The sequence below is a fragment of the Netta rufina genome, assembly GCF_964035555.1.
Source record: "Netta rufina genome assembly, chromosome: 10".
Taxonomy (NCBI): Eukaryota; Metazoa; Chordata; class Aves; order Anseriformes; family Anatidae; genus Netta; species Netta rufina.
In genome coordinates this window covers 18,072,547-18,099,626 of record NC_140133.1, presented here as the reverse complement: position 1 = coordinate 18,099,626, position 27,080 = coordinate 18,072,547, and the positions used below count along the sequence as shown (strand labels likewise).

The window sequence follows — 27,080 nt, the reverse complement described above, 5'->3', positions numbered from 1 at the left end:
CACAGAAACACATCTTGGGTGCCATTGAGGCAGCCCGAGGAACGTGGCACCAGCACGCTGCCAGCCCCTCGATTTACAGGGCAGCTCGTTAATAAGGCCGTTTTAATAATGCTTGTGAGGCTGAGGATCATGAAGCAGTGCTCTGTTGGACAGGTGGATGACAGGCACAGCTTCAGGAGAAGCAGATGTGCTGTAACAGGGGATGGGTTTGGAAGTCTGATCTCAGAAGTGATTAGAGGAGAAGGCAAAAGGCACGGCTACAACCGGGGCAGCAGGCAGGGAGCCCTGCAGGGTGAAGGAGCAGGTACAGGAGGCAAGGGACAGGGCGTGCAGTGGGACTGCTGGGGTCTGAGGGACTGAGGATGGATGTGACAGGGTAAGTGATAAGTTCTCGAGGCTAAGGATATATCTGACGTATCTAATTGCTCTGCAATCAGGAGCCAGTGGCACAAACAACAAGAAGAGGGACTGAAGACAGAGCAAGGAGATTAAGTGGGAAACTCACCTTGGCATCAGATCCCATCCAGCTCCTGCTGCCTGCTCTACAAACCCCCAGCCAACATCCCTGTGAGGCTGGACAGCCTGCTGCTTCCCTGCCTCTTCACTTCCTACGTAACAAGAGCCAGATACCCCACTGCCTTCCTTCCCTCATGTACCCGACCAACACCTTCACATCCTGTGCTATTCATCGTTCTCATCCTCTTTTCATCCTCATAGCAGAGCTATTACTTACAACGCTCCTAATCACGCTTAATTGGGGTATGTTACAGGCAGGAGATCCATAATCTTCAAAGCATCTTCCAAACAAACTCCGGCAGCAGAGATTTCCCCCTCTGCTCCAGGCATTTGGCAAGAGCACAGCAGCAGGCATTACACCGAGTGGCCTTTGTGTCCCACTCCCTGAGTCACAGCCCTGCGCATCAAAGATGGATTTCACGCCTATCTGGGATGAATGAGCTTTCCTAAATGTTTGTGACATGCTGGGGAAGACAGCAGCAAGGGGAACGTCTGACTCACCGAGGATTTGCTAATCTATAGCTGATCTCCGTAAGTTATTACATTGGCATCGCGTTTCACAAAAACACGCAGATTTTCAACACTTATCTCAGCCCTACAGCACGCAGCGCTCCGTGATTACGGGTTACCGCAGCTACTGCAGGGAGAAAATCACGCACGGGAACCTTCCAGAGGAGCCAAAAATACCAAGTCAGAAATACGAGAAAAGCTGTCCTTAAACAATAACACTCATTGACTGCGGGCTTGCTCCAAACTCTTGTTATAACCCCTACTCTCTTCGACGAGGTGGAGGCAGCAGCACTGGCTCAGCAAACTCAAAACTTACCAGAATTTTATGAATTTTTTTTAAAACCACCAAAATTGTTCTCAGGTTTCCAGCAGGACCACGTCGGCTTCTCCCATCTCATGTATCCCCAGAAGTATTTGGCACCCAGCAGGAGACGACGCCTCTACTAGAGCTGAGCAGATAAACAGCCTTGCTCGGCTGCCTGAATCACTGCTTTAAATTATGCACAAGAACATGGAAAATCTCAAAGGCTTGCCTTCGCCTCCAATATTCCTGCTCCCCGTTTCAGTGGGGAAGCCCTACAGACCGTCAGGGGCCGGCTCTGCTCCCGGTTACAAGCACAGCAGGCTCCTGGTCCCAGCTCTGATGGGATCGCAAAAGTCCCGAAGCCATTTGGAAGGTTTCAAGCTGAGTTTTCAACCGCTAAAAAGCACAAATCTCAGGGAAACCCTTGGAGGGGAGAGGGCAGGGAGGCAGGAAGGAGACTGGCCTGACTGCAGCTGGTGATCCCGGCAAGCCAGATGCCAGATGAGGAGGAGGAGAACTGCCACTCCAGGTCACACTGAGTCCACCAGCCTGCACAACAGCTACTACCAAGAACATTGAAAGAAATTCCCCAAGCCAAGCAGCAGGGAAGCTTTTCTTCCCACTACTCACAGAGCCAGGATGCATTTTAGGGCCCCAGGCACAGATCTCCATCACAGAGCAGCTTCTCTCTTGCTTCAGAGTTATCATTTATTCCACATGCATCCAGCTCTGCCGAGCCCCCAGCACCAATGCAGCGGCAGTGACTGTACAGGAGCATTACACCACATGCAATGCATTTTTCCCAGGAGTAAAGCAATTCACATCATTCCACTTTTTTTTCCCTAACACAGAAATGGCACTTGCAGAAATCCTCAAGTTTTATTACAAAAATCTAAATATTTCACAGTGCATCTCAAATCCAAGTTGTTTTTTTTTTTTCATTTACAGCAGCTGTCCTATCACTTGATCACTACCTGAACTCTTCTTATACAAACACTTAAAGAAATTCACACTTCAAAAATAAAAAAATTAAAAAAAAAGAAAAAAATCCTCTAAGCACGTACGGCTGTGCTGTCTTCATAAGAAAAACACCACAATCTGATAATACAATCTAAGCCATGCACAAAACCCCAAACCCACACCACCAGCACCCTGCAGTGCTGTCCCTGGACGGGTCACTGGTTGAAAGCAGGGGGAAGCAGAGAACCCCACAGCACCACGGCGGGTGCAGAGCCCCCACCTTCCCTGGTCACAGCCACATCCGAGGGCACCCCGAGAGGAGGCCACGGCAAACCAAGCTACACGCTGCCACCACACCTCCTCCTCTCGTTCACCAGCCCACTTCAGGCCCCGTAAAAATAGAGGTAAGGTTCCTCACAGGTGCTCACCAGCAGCGAGTTGCCTCTAAAGATGCCCAGGTTGGAGCAGGAGGCGCTGAGCAGCACCGCTCCGACCAAGAGCAGCCAGCAGTTACTCTGCCCAGCAGCTGGTAATGAGCGACTCCATCCTCATTACCTCTGGTTAATAACCACAGCTTCACACCCTGTAAAAGTGGTGCTGCTTAGCAAACGAGGAAAGGCAACCTTCAATTAATGCCTCCTTTCTTGTTTCAGGACAGTCTGGGGAGCTTACCGGGAACAAATTCTGCTTAATTCACTTTTGAGCATTTTATTTTAGTGGGAAACTTCAGAATTCAGCTTAATTCAAATAAAGTCAAGATTGGGCTTCTGGTGCTCTGTGACCTTAGTAAGGAGCCTCCCTGTAGTGCTGGGACATCGCCTCCCTCCCCACCAGGTAAATCCTGCGCTGGGAAACAGCTGCAAATTGGAAATAAGCAGATTAATCTGTTATTCTCCCTCTTGCCAGCAAGCGTTGCTGTTTACCACGGCAAAGCAAGAATGAAAAAAAAAAAAAAAAAAAAAGAATAAAAAACTCTTGCCAAACTTCCTTATTGTGCTTGCATCCAATTCCTTCTATGCAGAATTCTGATTCATCGCTTGAAACTCGGTGCAGCTTCAGAGCAGCATGCTCCTGATACCCTCTGAAAGCTTCCCGATCCGTTTCTGCAAAAAAAACTGAGCATGCAGATGATCTTCTGCAGTGCAGATAAGCACATTGCAAATGCCCGAGGAGAAAATTTGTGTGGGGAGATAACTGCAGAAACTATTCTTAGTAGCGCAGCTCTGCATCTGTTAAAGTAACTCTGCTGGCACCGCGCTGAGAATTCATCTTCACTAACACGTGCTCTGTGTTGTGAAAAAGTGACTATTTTAAATTCTGGTTTATGTAACCTGAAACAGCTCTGAGAGCTCAGGCAGGTACTTTCAGTGTGTCTTGTATTGACTTGACTGCCTCCCCAGCCCGAGGTACGAGCACAGCCCCACGAAGAGCAGGCTGCCCCCATACAGCAGGAGCAGAGCCTGGAGCAGTGCTCCCCAGCACGGGGCCCAGAAGCAACATCCCACCTTGTGTGGGGGCACCCAAACCTGAAAGGAGCACAGCAGGAGGCACTGCCGTGCCCGATCCCCCCCAGAAACAGGCTGCAGAGCCACGGGTCGATGGCTGGAGATCACAGCCTTAAAGAATATTATTTTGCTGGCTCAAACACCGTCACTTAGTATTGGGAGCTGCTGTTTAATGAAACGTTTAAGCTGTCCTTACTCTTCAATATCGAGTTCCATGTTCTGATCCCTCTTGCAGGCAACACCAGACTCGCATAAGAGCAGCAAAACCTTTCAGATACCTGCAGAGGAAAGTAACGCAGTGCAAGCCTCACATACGGGGCATTGAATGAGATGGGAAACTTGGTCTCAATTTCCTAAGCTACAGAGTGAAACTCTAGAGCCTCACTTCCATATTTTAGTTGACAGTGTTATTGTTTAGCTTCACTACTTCTTTTAACTGCATTATTTCAACCTGAAAAAACAACTTTTGGTAGGGTAAAAAGCTGATTATTGACTCCCTCCCTCCCCATTCTAACATCAGCAGGTTTTTGAAGGTGTTGTATTTTTGTGAACCATGCCAAGCTGGGCAGCAGCTCACTCTGATGCATCTCCAGTGCCTCCCAAGCCAGCCACAGTGGCCCAGAGCACTCTTCCTAACCTAACTTTCTTATGGCTGTGCCTCCACTGCACTGTGCAAAACTGGACCCCTGGATGTAGTTAGAAATAATTGCTGCAAATAAAGTGTTGGCAGATGGAACAAGAACAATCACACAGCACTAGGCTGAGTCCTAGTGAGAAAAGGGACTGGCAAACAGAGCAAACCACCTCTGAACCTGTAGCTAAAGCTCCAAGCAGCTGAAAGCAGCACAGCTTTCTGACACCAGCTGAAGAGCAGCACGCCCAGGGCTTCCCGCAGCACTTCATTTGGAAGTGACCACATGCAAGTGTTATCACACCTGGGAATAATTGCAACCTTTACTTGTTGTGCAACTGCAGAGAGCTGTCAAAGCCTCAGATTTTGAGGAAAGGAAAAAAAAAACCTGCAAGTTACATGGCCTGGCTGCAGCACAGCAGTTTCCCAGTCAGTTGAACAGCCAGGACAGCTCCAGCCTCCGACACTCACAACTGGTTTACTCACAGCCTCATCCTTCTGCTTCCCACAAGCCATGTTCTGGTACTCATTTTTTAAAGACATTTCCCCTCTTTAACATTTTTTTTTTTTAAAGTCTCTGTTTAAAAGCTGATGGTCCGCATTGGGGCCATGCAGTAGTCGTGAAGTCCTTTTCCTGCTAAGCCATCTTCGCAGCACCCGTCCGAAATACCCTTCAGTAACCCGTACATGTCAACAAGCTTTGTTACAGCCCAGAATGTTTGTTATAACAGTTATTTCACAAGCCTCTGGTGGGACTGTAAATTCTGGCAGTGTCAAATACATTTCCTTTTATTACAAAACCCGTTTTGAAGCCATCAGAAAGCTCATTTGTTAACTAACACTTCTATATTTAGATTACTTGGATTACAGATTTATTTTTTCTCCCTGACACTGCAGAAATGGAAAAAAAAAAGAATAGGCAGGAGCATTACCACAGGCTCCCAGGCAATTTTTCAAATAATGGAAAAGGTTTAAGTCCCTGGAGAACGGGCCTGTTCCTCTGGATTTAAAGGGAAGTCCTGAACCACGACTTCCAGCTAAAACACTGCTCCTTACCTCGCCCCCCCATCACATGGGAGAGCTGCCACTTGCCAAGCTTACCTGGGACTCGGACTTGTAGTCTGCCTCAGGTCCCAAAGGGTCAAGGTGTTGCAGGGGCAGGGGCTGGAAATCAAAGGTGCTAAAAACCCGCAAACATCTCCCCAGTAAAGCAGTGCCTAGCAGGACCAGACCAGGCTTCATTATGCATCCTGAGTACACCCACGGCTGGTTCATTACAGTAATACCACAGTGGATCTAGACTTTCATTTTCAGAGAGAAGCTTAAACAAATGGGACATCATTTGTTTATTTTTCTGTTAGTCCAGCTGTCCTACTCCTAAGCTGTCAACAGAGTTTAAGCTCTTGCAGCCTGAGCAGGACTCGCACACACGGGGTGCTAACAGCAAAGCCACTGCGGACACGGCCAGGAGAGGACCACTCACCTTCTGACTCCCTCTTCTTCCTTGCTGAAAGCAAAACCACCACCTGCTCACCCCTCAGCCAAACCGAGAAGAGCAGAAGGTGCTTACAAAACACCTTCTCCCCCCCAGAGCAGCCTTTTAGCAGTACCGGGCTAAGCCGCTTTAACACGAATGCTCAAGTACATAATAAAATGGGCTCCGAGTCAAAGCACAGCCAACAGCTGATGAAGCAGAGATTTCAGTTACAGACAATACCTGTAGAGACCGAAGAAGCCTGCTGTACATGCAAAGGGGAACAGGGCCTGGCCTGACAGAGATCCCAATAACCATGACTGACAGGCTAATGACTGACTCCCCATGTAAAGCACGGCATCGTGCAGCTCTACCGGGCACTCAGAGCCTCTGACTCCTTTGATTGAGCTCTGTCATCTCAAGTGAGCCTTCCTCAGCTCTGGACTAACTGGCTCATTTGTCTACTCGGATAAATGATAGCCAAGCTTTTGATTTCTTGACTAAAACCTGCTCTGCAGCTGGACCTGATCTCAAGGCCTACCCAAACAGCTTGGTACAGATAAACCGGGGGAGGATTGCATATTAGTTCCCAGCTCTGTGGGTACTTTTTTTTTTGGTGGTGGGGGGGCATTGTTCCAATAGTTTCTTAAAATTATGGCAGCAGAACAGAATGTGAAGCTGGGTGGCATGTAGCTGCCAACACGTCAAGCGTTCGCAATGATTCATTAGCCCAGGCTTTGATGAGTACTGCCTGGGCTTGAAATGACTCGAGAATGAAGGAACGAGGCACCAAACCTGCCAGAGCTCAGCTGATGGGTACCCACAGTCCAGGTGCTGCAATAAGTAGACAAATGGCCCACCATCAGCAGCCCATCTCCAGTGGGATGGACACGAGCCTGCCTCCTGCCTCTGCTCGGCTCCCCGGGTATCCAGTCCTTGGCAAGGGGATGTGGCAGCCCTGCTCCAGTCCCTTTGGTGTCTGTTTTGTCCCTGAAGCTGCCCGACCCTTTCTGATCCTCCTAATGCCATCTAGAACAAACAGATCCAGAAGTCAGCTGGTTGCTTAAATTCACTTCTTTCCACTAACCTGTATTATTAAGTTACACGTATTTAATTTTATCTCAACACAGACAAGTATCTGGCCAAATGAGGAGAGTTTTTTTGCATCCTGAAGTCACACACATGAACTGCTGGGGGACAGAACAAACTCAGTGAACAGCCATGGGCTAAGTACAACTCGAATGTTTCAGGGTTTGCACTCAATCACAGTTTAACTTCTGTCTGTGCTTTTTTCCAAGTGAAAACATTCCCATAATTTCACATATTTGAATCCTAACCTATTTGTCTGTTTTTCCTATTAAACCTTTTTCCAGGCTTCCATCCTCCCTTTAGTCAGAGGCCTTTTAGAAGTTTTTCTCAGATATGAAGTATAATTCAGTCTGTTACAGCTATTTCCAGATGGTCTCTAATGAGATGAATTTATTCACTTGCCATGAGCTTTCCAGTAGGGAAGAAATAAATGGAAGCAAGAGGAGATTCCTAAAGCAAGCAGCTCAGGAAGTATGCTCCTTCATTGCTTCTAATGAAATAGATAATTGGACCTAATTCTCAGATACCAAGCACTCCCAGTGACTTCACCCTTGTCTCTAACCCAAGCAGCTTTTTCATGGAAAGAGGGCCACGCCACCAGCAGGTATTCAGACTGCTGGCACACCTCGCTGCAACCTGCTGCCCGAAAACCCAGGCGTTAACATATGCAGGGCTTGGAGCAGGCAGCGCTGTTTTTATGACACATCATCTTTTCTGAGTTATCATTTTCCCTGCATCGCAAGGTATTTGGCCAAACAGCCAGAAGCCTGACTTAGGCAGAAGAATTACAGAAGAGAGCTCAGCCTTGCTATCAGCGTGACCTTTTCCTCCGCAGAACCCTCTCCCTGGTGTGTGGCACAGCACAAACAACTGATGCGATTACTTTGGAGCCTCTCCTCTTCTTTGGAAGGAGCTCCCTTAGGGCATCATCAGGCAGTCTGTGCGTGGGGACAGCCTGGAAGGTCAGGAGGCAGATCTCCAGGTTCGTGGCTACGACCAGAAGCCCCACTAAAGCCACTATTTTCCTGTTTTCGTTACGGCAGGTTTCTGTCACTTCTCCAAACGCGCTGCTTCCTCGTCCTGTCACATCTTAGCTGAGGCTCTGCATCTGTCCTCAGCTCTGCTGCCATCAATCTCTGGGCCACAGCGAATTGCCACCGACTGCCCAGCGAGACAGGGCCGGGATCCAGAACCACAGGCTCCTGAAATTTGAGAAGAAATGTTGCAAGCCAGTCGCTGGCTTCAGCAAAGCCAGGAGGATTTAATTCACAGCTTTTGTTAATCTGAAGAGGTCTGGGCAGCATCGGAGATTTGTCTGCAGGCTTTTTATACACGATGTTGGATGCAGGAAGTAAACAGGGAGGGATCTGCAGCGCACAGGGGTCAGACCCTTGCAAACCCCCCCCGCAGGAGCACCACTTCACCACGGAGGACCTCCTGGAGCAGCCTCCTCTCCTGAGAGTGGGACTCAGAGGTGGAAACCACATGATCCAAATGGACTGGGAGCAACTTTAAACGTAAAGGCTGCTGAGAAAGAGATCTAGGAATTGGAGATCTAGGAATTGGAGAGGCAGAAAGGCAGCTGTCAGGTACCTGCACAGGATGCTGATGGGTGTTTTGACGGGAGCAAGGCAGCCGATGAGCTAGGGTCCTTCCTGTCGCCCTGGCAGCACAGCTTCAACATTTCCTCCTGCAGTCAGCTCTTTCTCCTGCCTTATTCTGTGCAGATGTGCTGCAAAGAAGCCTGCCTCCTCGCTCCGTGCTCCCGTTGCACCCAGGCAGCAGCACCCGATGCTGGGCCCGGCGTAGGGCTCCCAAGTGTTACAGGGGAATAAATCACAACATGCAAAACAAAGCTGTTTATAGAGGACTTTGTTGTTGGAGCTTCCCAGATACACTGCTGGAAAAAGAACATCACATTGCATAATAATTTCCCTGACGTGTGCCAACTACAGAAGAATCTTCTTGAACCAGGGCAGCCCTGAAGTACCCCATACCAAAGCCCGGGGTATACATACAAAGCTACTGGGGAGAAACAAGGTTTATATCCTGATTAATTGTTCTGGATGAAAATATGGGCTCTGACATAATGTAACAGCTATTTTGGCACAACTTTTGAGGAGCATGAGTAAGCAGCCTCTCCTAATTGATGTGCAGATCCTGGAGTGGGTAGTAACTGCATAATAGCTTCATGTTGTCTTCTGAAAGCTAACACAGATGTGAACCCTGTTAAACTAGTCCGCAGTCACCAGCACTGGCTACACGCTGAGAGAATTTAATCCTGTTGCATCCATTACCTACATTTGCTGCCTCCCATGGAAAATGAAACTGTCCCCTATGGAAAATTAATTAACACAGGATGGCTCGGCCATTACAGCTGCAATCAATGCAAGGGATTCCGGGTCTGGATGGTGGCAGGAGGACAAAAACACCTTGGTTTACCAGGAGGACAAAAACACCTTGGTTTACCAGCAGCTGAGCAGCGAGAGCAGCCACGTGTGCTGTCAGATCACAGCAAACATGTGCTGAGACACCTTAGCTTAGCCTGTGGTTAAAGATGTTTGTGTTAACATGCATTACATCATATTTGCCATGAAGCAGGACTTTGCACATAGATAACTAGCGCAGTATAGCTGACATCAGTAAATTATTACACGGAATTAACTAAGCTATGCATGAGCTGTAAGATGATTAGCTCGGTGAATCAGTGTATTTGGGATGCGATTCCTAAAGAACAAGCACAAAGCTCGAGAGGAAAGCCCTGTCAGGTTACGAGAGTGCTGGCATTACTCCTCAAGAGATTCAGTACATTAAAAATCAATCATAAAAAGTCAAACTGAACTCGTTCCTTTCACTGAAAGCAAGCACGCCACACGCCACGCTTCCTACTGGAACACTGGTTTCAAGACAGCGAAGTTCAGCCACATACAATCCAGCCACAGGCCAGCCACCATACCATCACAAATCCCTCTTGCCTTGTTTTTTATAGGATCAGCAGTATGATTTACGTCCCACCTAACTCAACATAACCACAGGCTGCTGTGGAGGAGGAGCCCTACGCTCCCATGCTCTTCGTCCTCAACCCTCTGGGTTGGGTCTTCCCACTGTGACCACAGCACAAGTCAGTGCTCTACGCTGAAGGGATTTCATTTTTCTTTAGAGCATGTGGGGACCTTTCCCAGTGAATCAGGGAAAGGTGCTGTAACTGGTAACTCCTTCAGCAGGGCAGGAGCAGGACCGTGCCTCGAGGCAGCTGCCGCAGGACGTTAGGTGCAGCCCCAACCACACCCGTGGTGCACAGTCCTGCTGGCGGTCAGGAGATGAACTTTTACCCCAAATTACTGCTTGGAAGTAAAGAAGGTAAATAACAGATAACAAGATGTTGTTTTTTTTCCTCTCCTTAAATCACTCAAATGTTAGAAAAGACAAAGGCTTGGGTCCCCCATACCTGTGCTATACAGGAGCTGGCTGGGGGAACGCTGAGCCTCCAGCGTCTCTACCTCTGAAATCCAGCGGAGTACACAACAGCAAAGACTACACGACTACATGTGGACAGTACTGCTTTGCAAATGCCTTTGTGTCCATGTTCTGAACTGGCACTCTCACGTAGCCCGATACCCAGTTTAAAAAAGATGCCCAAGCAGCACTTTGTGCACGCAACGTTCACGAGGAGCAGGGAAAACCAAACCTGCCTCTGATCCCTGCGGCCACCCAAAACCTCTGGGCAGCAGGAACTAGTGCAGTTTCCCAGGGTATTTGGAGCCTGTACCTTCTATTCAGAGGCACCTGAAGCAGCAGCACCCATCAGGGAAGCTCTGCACGAGGCCGTTTTGCTCCGTTGTGTGTTAGGGCTGCAGCCTGAGCACGGTGCTGGCAGCAGCAGCTGCCTGCTGTCAGTGCCTGCTCTCCCAGCTTCTCTCCACCGCATCCCACATACGTGCCAATAGCATGATGGAAGTGCTGGGGCCCAAGAAAACGAGTCAGCCTGGACAAATCAAGATGTTATCAGCACAGTCCTGGAAAGCACAGGGCCGTGGGACTTACCGCACATCCAGCAGAGCACGGGCCAGCTCTCGCTCTGAATCTTTCTGGGGAAAATTCAAACTGCCTGCCTTGGAGAGAAACAGCAGCAGGCAGCTCTCCTCCGACAGTGGGGCTACTTAACAGCCCTTAGCCAGGAGAGTTGGGTGCATGCAACAAGAGAAATCCCAACCCCATTACTAAATCCCCATTTAATTCAGAGCACTCCCCAACTACCCAAACGCAAAGGTAAAGCAGCGCCTTCAAGACAATTCTCATTGAGACCTCGGCATCTTGCACAGCCCCCTCTCAATTGCACATAATCCAATTTCTGCACTATCCTGTTTCAATTTCTCGTTCCCGAACGTCTTTCATGTTTTAATTCACATGACATGAGATTTGCTGCACCGAACGAGCACCTTTTGAACTCCCGAATAAAATGGAGGTTAATTACTAAACCAGATTTTTAAGCGAGAGCAAAACTCTATTAACGCCTAGAGCAATGCTAAAGCTGACAACTTAATTGAAGTGCAGCCCCACGGAGTTAAACTGCCACGGCAGCTCCACTCCAGCAGCAGCTCTCGTGGTGCAAACAGCCTCCCGGGATCCCACGCTGCCCCAGATCCCACTGGTTTACCTGATTTGTTCTGCCTGCCAGGGGTTTTCTCCAGCAGGTCCCCGAGCCACCCGAAGGAGCAGAGCGAGGCCTGGAGGAACTGCAGAAACCCCAGGAGCCTGTGGCCACAGGAACGGTGCACTCGTGCCTACGCATTAATGCATCCAGGCATTCCCCAGCACTCAGCCTTGCTGCAGCCGTGTCGCTGCCTCCTGACTCTTCAGACAGCCAAGCCCAGGTCCCACCAGCCCTGTTTGCTCCCAGACCCCGCAGCAAAACGCTGCGGTGGGGCTCGGGGCTGGCCTCGTGAGCAGGCGCCCCAAGCTCCGCCATGCCGCCTCTCAGCTGCCTTGTGCCCAGCACCAGGGCAGGCCCACGGGAGCCACGGGGCAAAACGAGCTCTGGCTGCACAGCTGGAGGCAAAAAACCTGCCTACACACGGCATTAATGTCCTGCCTGAGGCTGCCTACAGCTAAGCCTCACAGCACCCCTGGGAGCGCAGGTATCGCTGCGTTGTGTCTACCACCCGAAGCCACCCTCGTTCACACGAGAAAAGGCCAAAACAGCCACAGAAACACCAACATCTCCTCTATAAACTTCACATCAGAAGGATGGGTGCCTGCACTGGGCCTCAGGTTTCCCTGGAGCTTCTGGTGGCACAAGGGCACTGAGCCTCTCCCCCAGAAAGCACTGCCCGGGGAAAACACCCGTAACTTTCTGCCCATTTCTCAATAGTTTCTGGAAATGCAGAAGGAACAAAAAGCGGAGCAGTAAACACCGTTTATTTTCCATGCTTGATGTTCTGCCACTGCCAGTCCACTGCAGTTACCAAAACATGTCAGAGCTTGACAACGGGGAGGAACGAGCAGTGCCCCTGAGAGCACCCAGAGGAGGCCGTGCCGCCAGCTCCCGCTCACTGCCACGTCTAACACCAGCACACCGAGCAGGACCGCGGTGGCACGGCACAGCACCAGGCTCTTACTTGCTGTTGGCAGCCTCCTGAAAGATTTGCACTTCACTGCTGCACTTCTTTGACCCTGGAAGGCACCTCTGAAGTACTCCAATACATTTTTCTTTTCCAGTGAAGGACATTCTCTAATATCTCCAGCTTGGTGGTCCTTGGAGCTGCCAAAAGCAATTCATGAGCACCGAAACACAGCCCTAGAAACCTGCACGTTGCATCCAGTGCAGGAGCAGTGCTGAGCAAAGCTCAGGTACCCAGTTCCATGTGGGATTTGCCAAGTACAGAAGCTGTTACAAAGAGGCCCTGAGTGTGCAGCACACTGGGAACAGATTCTAGATTTACTTCCTTGGCGTGAAATGGCCAAAGTTCACGTTTACTATTTTCCCAGCAATTTTGACTTCAGCGTATGAATTCACAACAGACAAGTCAGTGCTGGCGCATCAAAGAACTGGAATATTTTAGTCAACAGCCCCGTGGAATTATTACCCATGCTAAGCAGCTCCGATAACATCGCCGGTGGTGAATGTTTGTCAGCTGCTTTGCAGCACACCACCCAGGCACCATGCAGCACCCCGCATCTCTGCATCAAAGCTGAAACGCTCACTAAATGGAGCACCACATCGTAGGGGGCTTTGCAGCTTGGCCACAAGGAAGAACAACACAGGGAAATCTGGTCTGTGCCAAACAAGGTTGAATTGAAGCAGGGAAGAAAGCCTGGCGGCCTCCAAGGCGAGGCAGACAAGGGCGATGAGGCCTCAATGATTGTGTACAGCCACTGGGAAAAAAAGTGTGAGAACTCCTGGAAATAAGCCTGCTGTAAATTTTCAGAACCCTTCCACATTAGGCTCGATACGAGACTCGCAGTGGATAGCTCTGATGCAGAAAGCCCCAGCCAGACACAGCTCCTTCGCCAGAGCTGCACAAGAACTCGCTGTCACCACAGCAAGTGTGCAGGGAACCCTTTTAATGGCTTAGGCACATGCAAACCTGACTACTTTGCTCTCAAATGCCTACAATTTTCCAGTGCTGAGAACATCACCTCTTTCCTTCATCTCACTCCAAGTAAAATATAATAAGATGAGCCAACAGCATCAGGACATCAGGAACTAAACGGGCAGTTAACACTTGGGGAAAGAAGTCCCACTGATAGTGCTCTTCCTGTGTTAAGGAGCCTGCACCAAAGTTTAGACAGCTCTGTATCGCTTGTCAAAGTCAATGCATTTACCTTTTCCTAGTGGGATTTTATTTTTTTTAACCTTCTCTTTCCTAAGTAGTATTTCACTGGAAACGTAATGTATTAAAGTCAGTGTCAGGCTGCGAGGCACTCCAGATTTAACAGCCTGCCATGTGCTGAACACTCTTCTTCCAGTCCACCAGCATGTTTAAGCTATTTGGTGAAACTTCGGCACAAAGCCTTCAGCAGCACAGCTCTCACTCCTAGGGTTTGCTGGGTCAGGGACAGCACTGCCCGATGCTGTCACCACCGGGCTGCAACAGGCTTAAACCCACGCGTGCAGAACTGACTGCCTCCTGTAGGATTCTGAAATCAAGCACACATTGAAGTGTTTTGCTGAACTGCAGTGTAATCAAGGAAAGACTTGAAGCATAGGCTTTAGCATGTGTTTAAGTAATTTCTCCTTCAAAGAAGCACAGACACGAGCCCTGAATGCCTTCCTTAACTTGCAACACCCACCGCACAGAGGATTCAAAGCGCACGAGAGAAAAAAAAGCTTACAGTGGGCATTTGCTCAGGGAGAATGCTTTTGAGAGAGACTGTACATCACTTAATGTTTTGTTTACTTTTAGGATTCCAAACAAGCTCAAATTGCTTCAAAAATTCCAGGTCATAAACCATCACTTACTGAACTCCCTGAATTTTAACTCAAATTCTCATCTTAATCAAACAAGACGGCAAGAAACAGAAAAGAGCCTGTTACCACAAACTTAGATAAAATCTGGTTAAATTATCCAGATGGTTTTCATTCCACAGAAAATACTAAACCAGCAGTTTGCAGAGCGTAGCATTCTCTAAATGCACAAAATACAGAGAAAACAATGCACAAGTGGAAAGTGCAAACGCTGAGCCAGTTACATTTTTGTTCCAGCAGAAATGCAACGCGGTCAGTACAATCTTGCAGCTCTACAGCACCCGTCCTTCTGCTACAAAGGGTGCTCTGCCATCTGCAAAAGTTCCTAGTGACGTGCCCACAGTTCCTAATTTCACTGCTTATTTTTCCCATGCTGTACAGAGAAGGGAGGAATTGCATTTCCATCGCAGAGTCCCCAAAGCCAAGCATTCCTCATAGCCCTGCGTGAAGCCAGACAGCACCCACTGGATGTCTTCTGTTCTCGGGATGAGTCTGCACGCCAGCAGCCAGATTTAGTCTTTATCAGAAGCCCTTAAATACAGGGAAGACTGCCTTGGAATAAACAGTGGTTACAGCATTTTAAGAGCTGTGAAAGTCCTTGCCACAACAAGGTAAATAAACCCACTGAAAAAAGACAACGAGGACAGATCCTGCAATTTGCTGCACTGTTATTTTATAAACCTGGTATTCCTTGGTGCAAAGGGGTTACGTTATGGATGGGAAACACACATCAGGTAATTGTATGAATGACAGCACCTGCAATGACTCAAACCCATCACAGCAGAATCAGAAAACTGACCAGAAAGATCAGCACCAGCCGAGCCATGGAGAAAAGCTCTGTCCCACGGAGATCCTGCACCTCGGCACAACTCCTGCAAGCTCCTTCGTTAGAAAAGCGAAGTGAGAGGTAATTAAGTCTCCTCCACAAAAGACAACTCCTTCGGCAAGACGGCAATTAGTGCCTGCTCCAAGGCACCTCTCCCGAAGCACAGGAGCTGTGAAGGCAGGGTGGCTCGCCACAGCTGACAGCTTTGGGGAAGGCTGAAAGGGTGCAGGGAACCCCTCCGGGGCCTTGCAGACATCCTGCAGCAGGCCCCTGCGGCCAGCGCTGTCTCTCTGCACCCTGACATCTCTACCCACAGCAGTGCTGAGCTGCAGGGCAGCTCCAGTACTCCTCACATCCACCTTCTTCACCAACATACACCCTTCAGAGAGGCTTTCTGAACACCATTTCCATTAAAATCCTTGCCCCCCGCAGCAGTGCCTGGTTCCCATAATGTTACAGATGCTTTGTGTCCCTCCAGCTGCCCGTGCTACAGATGTCCCCGCCGCTCAGGTGCCACACAGCTCCCTGCATTTCACGCTGTGACCCCAATTGCAGGGATTTGGACAAGTGCCTCTGAGAAACAGATAGAGCTGAAAAGGATCTAATTTGCGAGAGCGTCCTCCCTGCTTCCTGGTAGAGCCGTCTCACTACGGAAAAAATATCTGCTGGAGCAGGATGAGAACAACTCCAGGTGAATGCTCACTCCCCTGTGCTACCAGGCCACTCCTGCCCCTGACAGTTCAAGGAATATTACACAAGGCAAAATGAAATAGCTTCTGCAGCAAAGACACCTCAGAAAGCCCATGGTTTATTGGTTTGGACCCTTCCAAGGGGTGGTTGACACTTTCAACCCCATATTTTGGGTCAGACAGAGATAGGAATGGAACCCAAATGGGAGCAGGGAGATGCTGTACCAATTGCTCTTCCCCAGAGCAGAACTGTCCGACACCAAGAAAGGTTTAGCAACAGCTCCCCTGGAACAAACTAACAAGTCTTCAAGGGACAGCATTAAACACAACCAGCTTTGGTGCCCACAGTACATATCCTTCTGCCCCTCGCTGGCTGCCTCAGGCAATATTCAGGAGCCTTTGGGCAGCCCCATCTCATGGGACACGTCCCTGCCCGCAGCAGGGGGCTGGGCTGGATGACCTGTAAAGGTCCCTTCCAACCCAAACCATTCTCTACAGCCACATCTTGCCCCTGCGCTCTGTGAGGAACCTAGACACCTACCTCACTTTTTTTTTATTTTTTCCCCCTTTCCTTAATTCCACTAGGCAGCAGAAGACACAAGAATGAGGTGATGCAACGCCAAACCAAAGTTCCCCTTCTGAATATAGCCCTAGGTGCCCAACAGGATGTGACAGGTGGACAGGCAGGCGAGCAGAACAGGAGGATGAGGTCACAAAATAAGCAGTTGCAGAGTATACTATTAATCTTAAATTCCAAACCCATTATGCACCAGGCTAACAAACAAAGGAGCAGCTTAACAGATTTACAGGCTGCCTTCTCAAAGGGCGGAATAATTATTTATCAGATAGCCAGCCTCGTCTTACAACAGCAATAAATAAAGAAGTAATCCCCACAACTCTTAACTACGGCCATGTCTCCGCCAGGCAGACCGACATCTGGGACGTGCCTCTGGCTGGGCTGAGCTTCGGTAAGACTGTAAATATTTGGTACAAATAAAATAAAGCTTGCTAGACGGAGCAGAAGCCCAGACACGGTAGTTAATGGCATCCCAGGGGACCCACAGTGTGGGCCCCGCACTGCCCTGTGCTCATCTCGGCCCAGCTTCAAGCGAGCAGCCCAGAGCTGGATTTTGCCTTTGGTTTTCTGTGAGGTTCCCTCCCCTCCAGTATGCTGACAGACCCCGGTATCATTCTGGTTTCACCCTCTGAGGTTGTAGCTGTTATTTATTTAGGGTGAAGTCCACCAACACCATAAGGAAGGGTTTGTTTTGTCCCTTCACCCTCTGTATTCCTGGTTTGGCTCTACAACTGCAGGGCCACATTTTGGAAATGCTTTTCCTGGGTAAGTCTAGTTGTATAATACACACTCCCCTTCTTGATTTAGAGAAATCTCAAAGAACCTCGAAAAGAAACAGCAAATGTGCATACAGCAGGCTTAGCCAGGCTCTCCCAAGCCTTTCAGTGATTCCCTTTCATCTCCTCAGCACTCCCACAGCCTCCCAGCCCGGAGCTCCAGGAGCACAGCCCCCTCATGCCCGTACTCCTCACCTCACGCCATCTGGCAGCTTCCACAGCCTGCTCCCATCTTCTCGCCCTGCCACAGCTCACGGTTGATTCAGCTCCATCCCAAATCCTCTAGCTGTCTCTTTCTCCTCCAGAAAGTCTCAGTGATTCCTATTTTGTGTGTGTGTTTACATGTCAGGACAGGATGGCTGGGAGTAAGCTTAGTAAAGGTCGTTAATCATTCCTTTCTCCCTTCTCTGCAGCATCCCTCATTCAGGACATTCCAGTGGTTCCCACTTCTCGTTGCTCCTCTGGTTTCCCTGATCCCCGAGCCCCTGCCCTGCCAAGTTTCTGCCCTCCGTGGGGCAGTTTGTGTCGTGACGTAGGGCGCAGAGAAGCAGCGGTGTCCCCGCATCCCAGCCACACTTCGAAGCCACGTTAGGCATCTTTCATTGGCCTAACGCTTGGAGACACAGCAAACTTGGCAAGCTCCCAGCGTCGAAAATATCTCAGAGCTGATTAACGTCTTCCCATACACCCAAAACACTAATTTTCCCCATGTAGAATCCTTTTCTCTCCAAATTTATCCCAAGTAAATTCTTTCATTTAACAACAGGCCAAAGCAGGCAGCTAATTTTTGCATCCACACCAGCAAAGCCCGTCGGTGTGGCGTTTGCAGACAAACCCTGTGGCTCACGTTGCTGTGCTGTCTCTCCTCTTCCCTCTGTACAGCCAGTCTCACAGCACGGCCTCAGAAGGCCAGACCTCCCAGCACACTCCACATGAGCCACACAAACCCACTGATGCACAGCAGCCACTAAAAGCGGCAGATTTAGACAGACCTCGGTTCATTTTGTAACAAAATAGAGCCGGTACGTACCTGTGGGACTAGATCAGGGTTTTTTGGGAAGTGTTTACGAAGGATGACTGCAGTTCTTCCAGGAGATTGCCACATGGTCTCCAACACGACTGTTTTCTTTAGCTGAAATATCCCCATGCAATAGTGACTGCAGGATCGGCCCCCAGCTGCCTGAAGCTGAACCTCTCACAGCCCAGGTAAGAGGAGAAAAACCCAGACATGGCTTCTGAGTGCTCTTTTCTCCGAGTAACACAGCACTCACAAAACCAACTCCATGTGCCTGTAGATAGACATCTCCTCAAATTGTAGGAGAACAATCTTCATGGGAACGGATTTAAAAAAAAAAAACTTGTTTACTGCTAAAGGCTGCTAATTACAATATTAAAATACGAGCCTGAACCCTGCATTAAACTCGCATTCTGTTTTACATAGCAGCACACGTAACAATCATCACAGCGAGCAGCTCTGCTGGCTCACGCTGGAAGCTGTAATTATATCTGGCTGCGACACATTTTTGCCCTTCAACCTGCCAGTCCAGTCCACACAGCAGCTGCTAGCAGCAGGTCAGGGCGGGGGGAACCGACAGGATTTCTACAGAGCCACTTACCACCGAGGGAAAAAGGATAAACCGCCAGCCCCCGGCGTGCACGTCCAGCAGAAAGCTGCTAACACAAACGTTGCAGCAGCCCTTGCAGCAGGGATGCTACCAGAAAAACCAAGCATGATCCCAATATGTTGTTAGGGGTTAAAGGACCAGCTAGCAGTTGCATTCAAAGCCTTCCTTATCGATTTTCACTATTCTTTGACTTGCACCTGCGCTACTACACCCTCCCAGAAGAAAATCCTCTTTGAATTTCCTATTTTCTGGTGCAGCCCAGCAACATCAGTAACTAGGGCCCATGTTCTTGAAATTCTGGTCAAGGATACCAGGACAGAGTGTTTTCAAAAGGCACCTGAAGACTTTTAGTGCCCATGCACCGCAGGCAGACCCTTGGCACGTCCAGCTACACCCAACAGCTCCCTGGAAGGCAGGCTGTGAGTCTGCAGGCAGCACTGCACTGCTTGGATCCCCCAGCTACACATCTCAACCTCGATGCTCAAGCCAGCATCAGCTTCCAACAGCTGTTGCAGATGTTATTACGAAGACAGACAAACGTGCCTTTTCCCATGCTGTTTTTCCTCAGTATGAAAGGAAGTGTGAAATGCTATGCAAAGCAGTAGTTGTCCTGTTACTGTTTGGCTGCTGGCAAGTTCAGGGTTGATGTGATAGCGATGCAGTAGTTAACTGTACAGCAAAATCTGCCACGCTGGGCTGCTTAATCACATTCCCTTTGTTCCAGCAAAAGTTATATGAAAAGAGTGAATTTTATCAAAGCAAAATATTACAGTAACGCCTTTCAAAAACTTTTAGAATCTAAAATAGAAAGAGACAGACAATAATGGCCAGGAGCCCGACCAGCTTAATGAAAGTTGGACTCTCATTTTGTTCTCAGAACTGAAATGGCAGACTGTGCTCTGAAGACAATTAGCAGCCGACATGCAATTTCAATTTTTAGCAGAAAAGTAAACAGAAAATTACTCCCACTTCATATTTTTTATTTTTTTTTAAGTCTTAAAGTATCTTACCCTGGAAAGCGAACAAAGAAACAGGAGGACAGCACAGCTGAGGTCTGCGCAGGTTCCTCCTGCACCGTCATTTTCAAACAGCTGTACAGATTTCTTCCTGTTAAACTTCTAATCATAGGGCATGGTGAAAGGCAACATTTCTTCATTAAATAATGCTTCCAAAAGTCTCTTTCTCTCTCGTTTCCCAATCCTCTTCTAGATTGTAACCCAACAGTACAGCAGGAATTAGTCAGTCTGCCAGACACAGTGCTGGAAGAGGCCTCTGAGACTACCACTGAGTGAGAAATAAAAACATACACAGCACACAATAAGCTCACAATGATTTTGTGATGACAACTACAAGGTTCACAGCACCCTAAGAAGTTCTGGTCCAGAAGCTTGTGAAAGTACCTCTGCTACAAGTGGGAAAATGAGCAGCAACAGAGGCAGCTCTGCTATCATCAGGCCTGCACCAGTTCACATCCAGCCAGCTAAGAGATCATTACGGAAAAATATATTGATTTGAGTTAAAACCTGCTTCCTGTAACTCAGCCTCAGTCAGCTCGGGAAGCTTCCTGCTCCCCGAAAAGCCACGATTTATTTCACGTGCAATGTGTGTGCTTACACACAGCTACTGCAGCCCCATAAAAAGCAGGTGAATGGGTACGATAAAAGGTGCAAAGTCAGTGAGGCAGCTTGGTCTCCAAATGCCTGCGCACTGTACGATTACCTTGGCAGCTAAATACAAATCTCCTGAGAAAAGCAGGCTAGGGAAGCAAAAAGGTAAATCAAAACAAACGCCAAACAGAACTCCACAGGCTGGTTTTGTTGCCATGCTAAATAGCAAAGGCCTACTGCAAATACGAGAGGAGTTTCTCAAAGAGAAAAGGTCACAAGAACCTTTCACAAGGAAAAACGCTGTTACAAGGCTCGGTACCAGCTCCTGATACAAAAGAAATACGGAGACAGTAAGTTGCACAAACCCAGTATGTTTATACAACAGCCACTCAATTACAGCCTTTCCTCTTACATCTGTTTTCAAAAATAATAATAAAAAAAAAAAAAAAAAAAAAAAAAAAAACGTGTGGCTCGGTTTCCTTCTGGCGAAGTTGAATTTGAGGTGCAGAACAAACACGGGATTATTGACTCACTCACAAAAACGTTACCGATGAAATTTCAGAGCCAAACTTTGGGCTCAGCTCTCCTCCCACTGCCTTCAGCTCAGCCTTCACCATCGACTCCAGCCAGTCCTGGCCTACGGAGCACTGTGCACACAGACAGCGTTACCTTTTACTTTAAAATATGTCATGTTCCTCGTAACAGACGGAAAAATTTTTCAGGAACTTTTTAAGTCTGTTCCTCCAAGATCCACTTTTATTTTTTTAAGCACGCTGAGACGCGGTTCCTGGATGCAGGCACATGTGACCTGTTCTAAATAAAGGATATTTTCCACTTCTTGCACAACTGGAACAGATATAAGCAGTAGCTTGAACAAACTGCATTGCAGAACCCAACCAGAATATAAAACACTTGAACGAGATCCATAAATAGCAGTAATATGAAAAGCCTACCTCCAGTACAGCACAAACTCAACGCCGAGAAGCCTAATGCAATCAAGTTCCAATTTAATCACACCGCAAAGTTCATTTACAGAATTAAATTTGATCATCTGCAGACTAAGGCAGATGTCCTGTTTGGCTCTGGAGCTAAGTGCACATCTCAAAAATGTGTGCCTCTGGGTAAATCAGTGTTTCCTCCACAACGCTGTGCATCAGAAGGGAAGTTTTGACTAAACCTAGTTCTCACTGTTCAGTGCAGCACCAGAAGAGAGGAGGGGAAGGCTCTGCAGAAGATCCTAACCGGACAGAGATGTGGTACTCACTGACAAGTCAAGTACAGAACTGTTATACCAGGAAGGATTTGGACACCTGGAATGAGGAGAACTCTGCAAAAACCTTGCTGCTGTAGTGATGACAAATGCCACATCTCAACGTCACTGCTCAGAAAGAATAAGGTTCCCCCAGAACTATCGTGCAACTTCAAAGCACTTCCCAATCATTTTTTCCACTAAAAATGCCCCCAGTAACTGGATCGTTCAGGTGCTTTTTAACAGGTCTGAATATAAATAAGGTGGAAAAGGGCAATAAAAAATAGCACAAACAGTAATTTAACTGCAGGTACATGATTTCACATACAGCAAGGCAATAAATTGCAGCTGACAATTATCATCTGGCACTTATGAGGACACACACACACGGCATAGGATCAGAAGCCAGAGAAAAGCATGTAAATGTAGGGGTTTTTTTGCACATCTGGGCTAGTTTCAATCACCCTGTGCTTTGGTTCAATATATTTCACACTGAGCATCTCGGGGGGTTACACTGTGCCTTCAGGGTCCTTCCCCTGCATTCGCTGAAAGGGAAGTGTACAGAACAGGGCAGGAGCTGGGTCAATAGCTGCAAACTGCACATAGTACAATAAATAGGGTAAGGTAAACACTACAGCAACCGAGAGTAGGGCAGCAGCAGACCGAAGCCCTTTTCTTCCAGGTACCAGTTTGATACCCAAAACACAGCTTTAATAATTCGAATGGTTTAAAGAACCCACGTTAGTATGACAGACGGAACTTATGCCCGGTGTTCTGGTGACTGTGCAGACACCACATCTGTGTTTCCTTCTGGTAATAACTGCTTATTTTCTTCAGCTGATTGTTTGAAAATAAAACTCCACCCACTTCATTGTGCACTGTTTGCACCAAAAAGAAAAATCTTATTTACATCTTGTTCGTTCCACAAGCACGTATGTATTTAAGAGCATGCACTTATAAATTAAGGCTAACGGCTTCAAAATGTGGCAGCAGAGGAATGAAGTATGAATGTGAGGAAAGGAATAAAAAAACATCCCATTGCCTTACTGGCTAGGGATATAATCCAGTTTCCTCCCACAGTGAAAAGGGACTCTGGAGAAACCAGAGCAACCAAAACATTTTCTCAGTTTTCAAAGACGTTCAACCACAGCAAATTCCAGAGAGCCCTGAAACGTATCTAGCACTTGGTACAAGAAGCCCAGTTCTTGTGAGTCGGAGGGGTTTAGGAAATACGGCTGGAAACGATGCATCTTCACCCAGCATGTTCTCTTCATCCCTTGTGATTAAAGCTTTTTGCTGGGCCTACATTTTCCCTTGGCCTCTAGCTTTCGGCTGTGGCTTGGCCTAACTTCGTACAGTATTTACAGCAAAAAGCTTTTATTATTGGACCCCTTGCGGCTTTGGATTGCAGACTCGAATTATGAAATACGGATGGAGTAACTGTGAGGGCACACCAAAGAGGAGGAAAATTTAGCTGGATGTCATGTTCAAAGCCCAGCAATTTGGGAGGAAGCAAATAGGAGACTTCTACCTGAAAGAGGGGCAGCCTGGGCTGTTAAACTGGGCGATAAAGAAGTTTCTTCTAGGGTCAGAGCCACCGGTGCTCTTGTGTATTTATGACTTGGGGGCTTTTTCCATCTACTCGCTATGAGTAAGCTGAAGATCCTTCTCTCTTCTTACAGTTAAAAGCCATCAGAGAAAGCCCTGAATGTTGCTAGGAAATCAGCAGCTCCCACCAGGGACAAGAGCAGATTGCTATTTAGGCTCCTCTCCTACCACCAGCGACTGCTCTGCCTGCTCCCCAGGCACTTTTCCAGAGCCAGACTGTGGAGCAGACCAGAGGAAAGCAACTTGCACAGCCATGGCCCCACCGTTACACCGCTGGAACCCGGTGCTGCTCTGTGGCAGGGCAATTACTCCTGATTTACATCCGTGAGGGAAAGCGTCGCGGCCACGCTGGACACCGCCATCGGTCGGACAGGTTTGGGGCCTGAGCCACACCGAGGGCCTGCAGACATCCCCACAGATTGGGATCTGCATGTCACGAAGCAAACAGGTTTGTGAGCAGCTTCTGCCACCAGCTATCGCCAAGTTCCATCAGTCTGGCTCCGGGGATGAGTTTATAGGGACCTACCGTGGCCTCTAGGTCCTTTGCTCCTGCAGCTCCCACAAGGTCAGGAAGACCCCGGGGATGCCACGGGGTGACAGACAGACGTCACTCCAGTGCTTCATTACAGAGTACATCTATTTGCTTCCCTGCAAAGTGAGCAGTGCAGGGCTGCGTTCAGGCCCCAAAGCATCAAGTCACAGGAATTAAAAGCAGCTGGAACACAGAATCCCCAAATCACAGAACCCCATCTGCACGAGAGAACAGCAGTCAGGGCTCAGGTCACATAAAGACCTGGTACCTGTGCTCCCTGCCTGCACCACCTCAAGGAGAAGCCAGCCTGCAGATCACAGAGGAGATGAGTACACGGGAACAAGCCTTGCACACCAGTTAGAACCTGTGGCCTGCACAAACCAGGCTGTGTTACAGCTGTGCAAGGTACCAGTGACCTGCAGGACTGCCACACACCACTGAACACGTGGATACCGACCCCCAGGCTGTCCCACCTTGCCTCCACCCCACCTGGAACCACTGCCAGCGAGTCCACCTCCTCCACACTCCTCTCCCTCCTCACATTACCCTGTTTTCTACCCCTCTGCCAGGGTAACAGCAGCCTCCCTGCACAGCCTGGGAGGGCAGAGGAGTTGTGCAGCTCCGAGGGGCAGCCCAGTGCACCCTGGCCGCCTGCCACCCTGCTCCCACTGCCACACGTGCCACCCCTTGGTGACACCGCAGGCTCAACCGCGGGGCTGCCGTGAAGACAGGCTGTGGGAGACAGCACTCACAAGCCCTTGCGACAGGGACAGCATTTGTAACACCCTGTACTACACGGCCTTCGACGTGTCTTCAGCACTTGGAGCGTGCTCAAAAATTCATCTATTTACTCCGAAGTCTCTCTGACAGGCGGCACAACCTCGGCCGGTTCCAGCACCCTTTTTTTTTTTATTTTTTTTTTCCCCAACTTTGCCATTTACCTCCCCATTCATTTCCCAGCTCCACGCACGGCCGCATTGTTGGGAGCCAGCAGCCGTGACCCCGCGGGCGGGCTGCCAGCGGCCGGGCTCAGCAGCCCCGCATCGCAGCCAGGGCCTCGCGCTCGGTGCCTGCGACAGCGGCGGCGAAATGGAGGGCTGGCTGCGGGCACAGGGGGCCGAGGAAGAGGAGGAGGAGGAAGAGCAGACCTCTAAGGGGGGGCTCTCATAGCAATTTTCCCCATGGCAGCAGGGTGAGGGGCTCTCCTAATGCACATCCCTGTTATAGTGATGGGGGTGGGTACCGCAAGGAAGAGTGACCCGCACGGATTTATTTCCCTTTAAAAATAAAGGTATTAACGCAACGCAATGGATACGAATAAAGCGTGGATTTGGGGTTCAAATCAGGCACTTTGGGAAGCAGCCGCCCAGCCTGAAGTTTCCGATCCCGGCTCTCGCAGCCAGAACCTGGAGATGGGGGGGGGGGGCACGGGGACCCCATTGCCGGGCAGCGGGGTGGGAGGGGGGGGCCCGGCGGTGCCTTCCTCCTCCTCCTCCTCCTCCTCCTCCTCCCGGCCCCGCCGCCCGTGCCCTTTACATAACGCCGGGCCCGCCCCTGCCATGGCGGCGGGCAGCTTTCCTCCGGGACCGGGGATGGGACCGGGATTAGGACCGGGACCGGATCAGGGCTAGGGGCTGGGGGCCGCTCACCCACCTGCTCTTGAGCGGCTGGCTCTTCAGCTCGTAGTACGTCTTGGGCTCCTCGTGGAACTCCTCGCCCACCTCGAAGTCCGGCACGATCCCCGACTCCGCCTGCATCGTCGCCGAGGCTGGGGAGAGGAGAAGCGAGGCGAGGAGGAGAAGCCGGGAGGGAGGCAGGCAGGGAGGTGACCGCGGCTCCGCTCCGTGCCCAGCGGCTCCGCTCCGCTCCGCTCCGAGCCGCCCCTGCCCTGCCCGCCCCGTCCCGTCCCCGTCCCCGCCCCCGGGGCCGCCCCCGCTGTCACCGGCAGCGCCCCCCCCCCGGTGTGATGTCACCGCGTGACGTCACGGCACTGGGCCCGCCCGTGACGTCACGCCCCCTCAGAGGACAAGATGTCGGGCGGAGAGCCCCGCAGGGGTGCAAATCCCCTCCAAGAGCTGCCCCTCAGCTTCTTTCCAGCTTTGCGTGCTTATCAAGGAGCAGGCAGCTGATGAGATTTAATGAATGGGATTAATTAAATATCTGGGAGGCGGCCGGGCCTCAGGCGGGTGCAGCGGGGGGGTTAAAGCAGCGCCTTGCCCCCCCAAGGTGGGCTGCAGGAGGGGGGAGCTGTGAGCAGCCCACCCGTAAACGAGCACAAATCCAAGTCCCAGGGGTTTTAGGGCCGCCAGCCCCAACGCCACCACCCCCTCACAGCTCACACCCCACCACAACAGCCCCAAGGACCCCCCAGGCCCCCTGCAATGCCACTTTGGGTGAAATAATGCCAAGGAGGAATCGTGGCGCGAGGTCCCGGATTATTCCGCAGCTGCCAAACTGCACGCAGCGCCTTCACAGCAGGAGCAGCTCACTGAATCAGAAGCTGCGACTTGGACGAGGCCCTGGAGAATGTTCTTTTGAGCCCACGTTGGCAGATGGCTGGGAGAGCTCCCCGGAGCGGTGGGCTTGCTAGCACTGCTTTGGGGAAAAAAAAAAAAAAAAAAAAGAAAAAAAAAAGGGGCAACCAACAAACAAACAGTTAAAAACAGCTTAGACAAAACCTGCTGCCAAGCTGCATTTACAGCCTGAGCGGCTGCAGCTCCGCGAGCTAGGTGGTGTTTGTGATGAGCTGCCTTCAGGAGTGGGGACATGGTATGCAGGACTCATCTGGCTGAAATGGCTTTTAGTCTGTGTCTCAGGTGTAAAAACGATACGTTCTCTTCTGCTGTTCCAAACGTATGGCTTCTGAGCTCTCAGCTCGTTTTTAATTATAGCACCAGTTCTAAAGACCCAGTATGCAAATATCTGTCCTCAGCAATGACGCTCCTCTTGAGATGTTGCTGCTTCAGTAGCGCTGGCGTGCGCGGCTCGCGGGAGGGAGGAAGCTGGGTTTCTTTCCTTCAGCCTGTGACGCTCAGAGTTATGTCTTTCATCCCTTTTCTGTGCCAATGCAAAGTTTGTGTTTGGTCTTCAGATAGGGGCGATTTCTCGTTGCGCTTCACTAATTGGGAATTTCA

General features: G+C 49.7%; 1 protein-coding gene across 4 annotated transcripts in view; it reads right to left on the bottom strand.

Annotated features, from left to right (window-relative positions):
- The window catches only part of MITF (melanocyte inducing transcription factor), a 96,306-nt gene extending 70,467 nt beyond the window's left edge, over positions 1-25,839 (bottom strand). For all 4 annotated transcript variants that reach the window (XM_084292867.1, XM_084292868.1, XM_084292869.1 and 1 more), the window contains exon 1: positions 25,600-25,839. In XM_084292867.1, the coding sequence (XP_084148993.1) occupies positions 25,600-25,703 (104 nt within the window). In that variant the 5' untranslated portion in view covers positions 25,704-25,839. The remainder of the gene's footprint in view (positions 1-25,599) is intronic.
- Between the last annotated feature and the right edge of the window lie 1,241 nt (positions 25,840-27,080).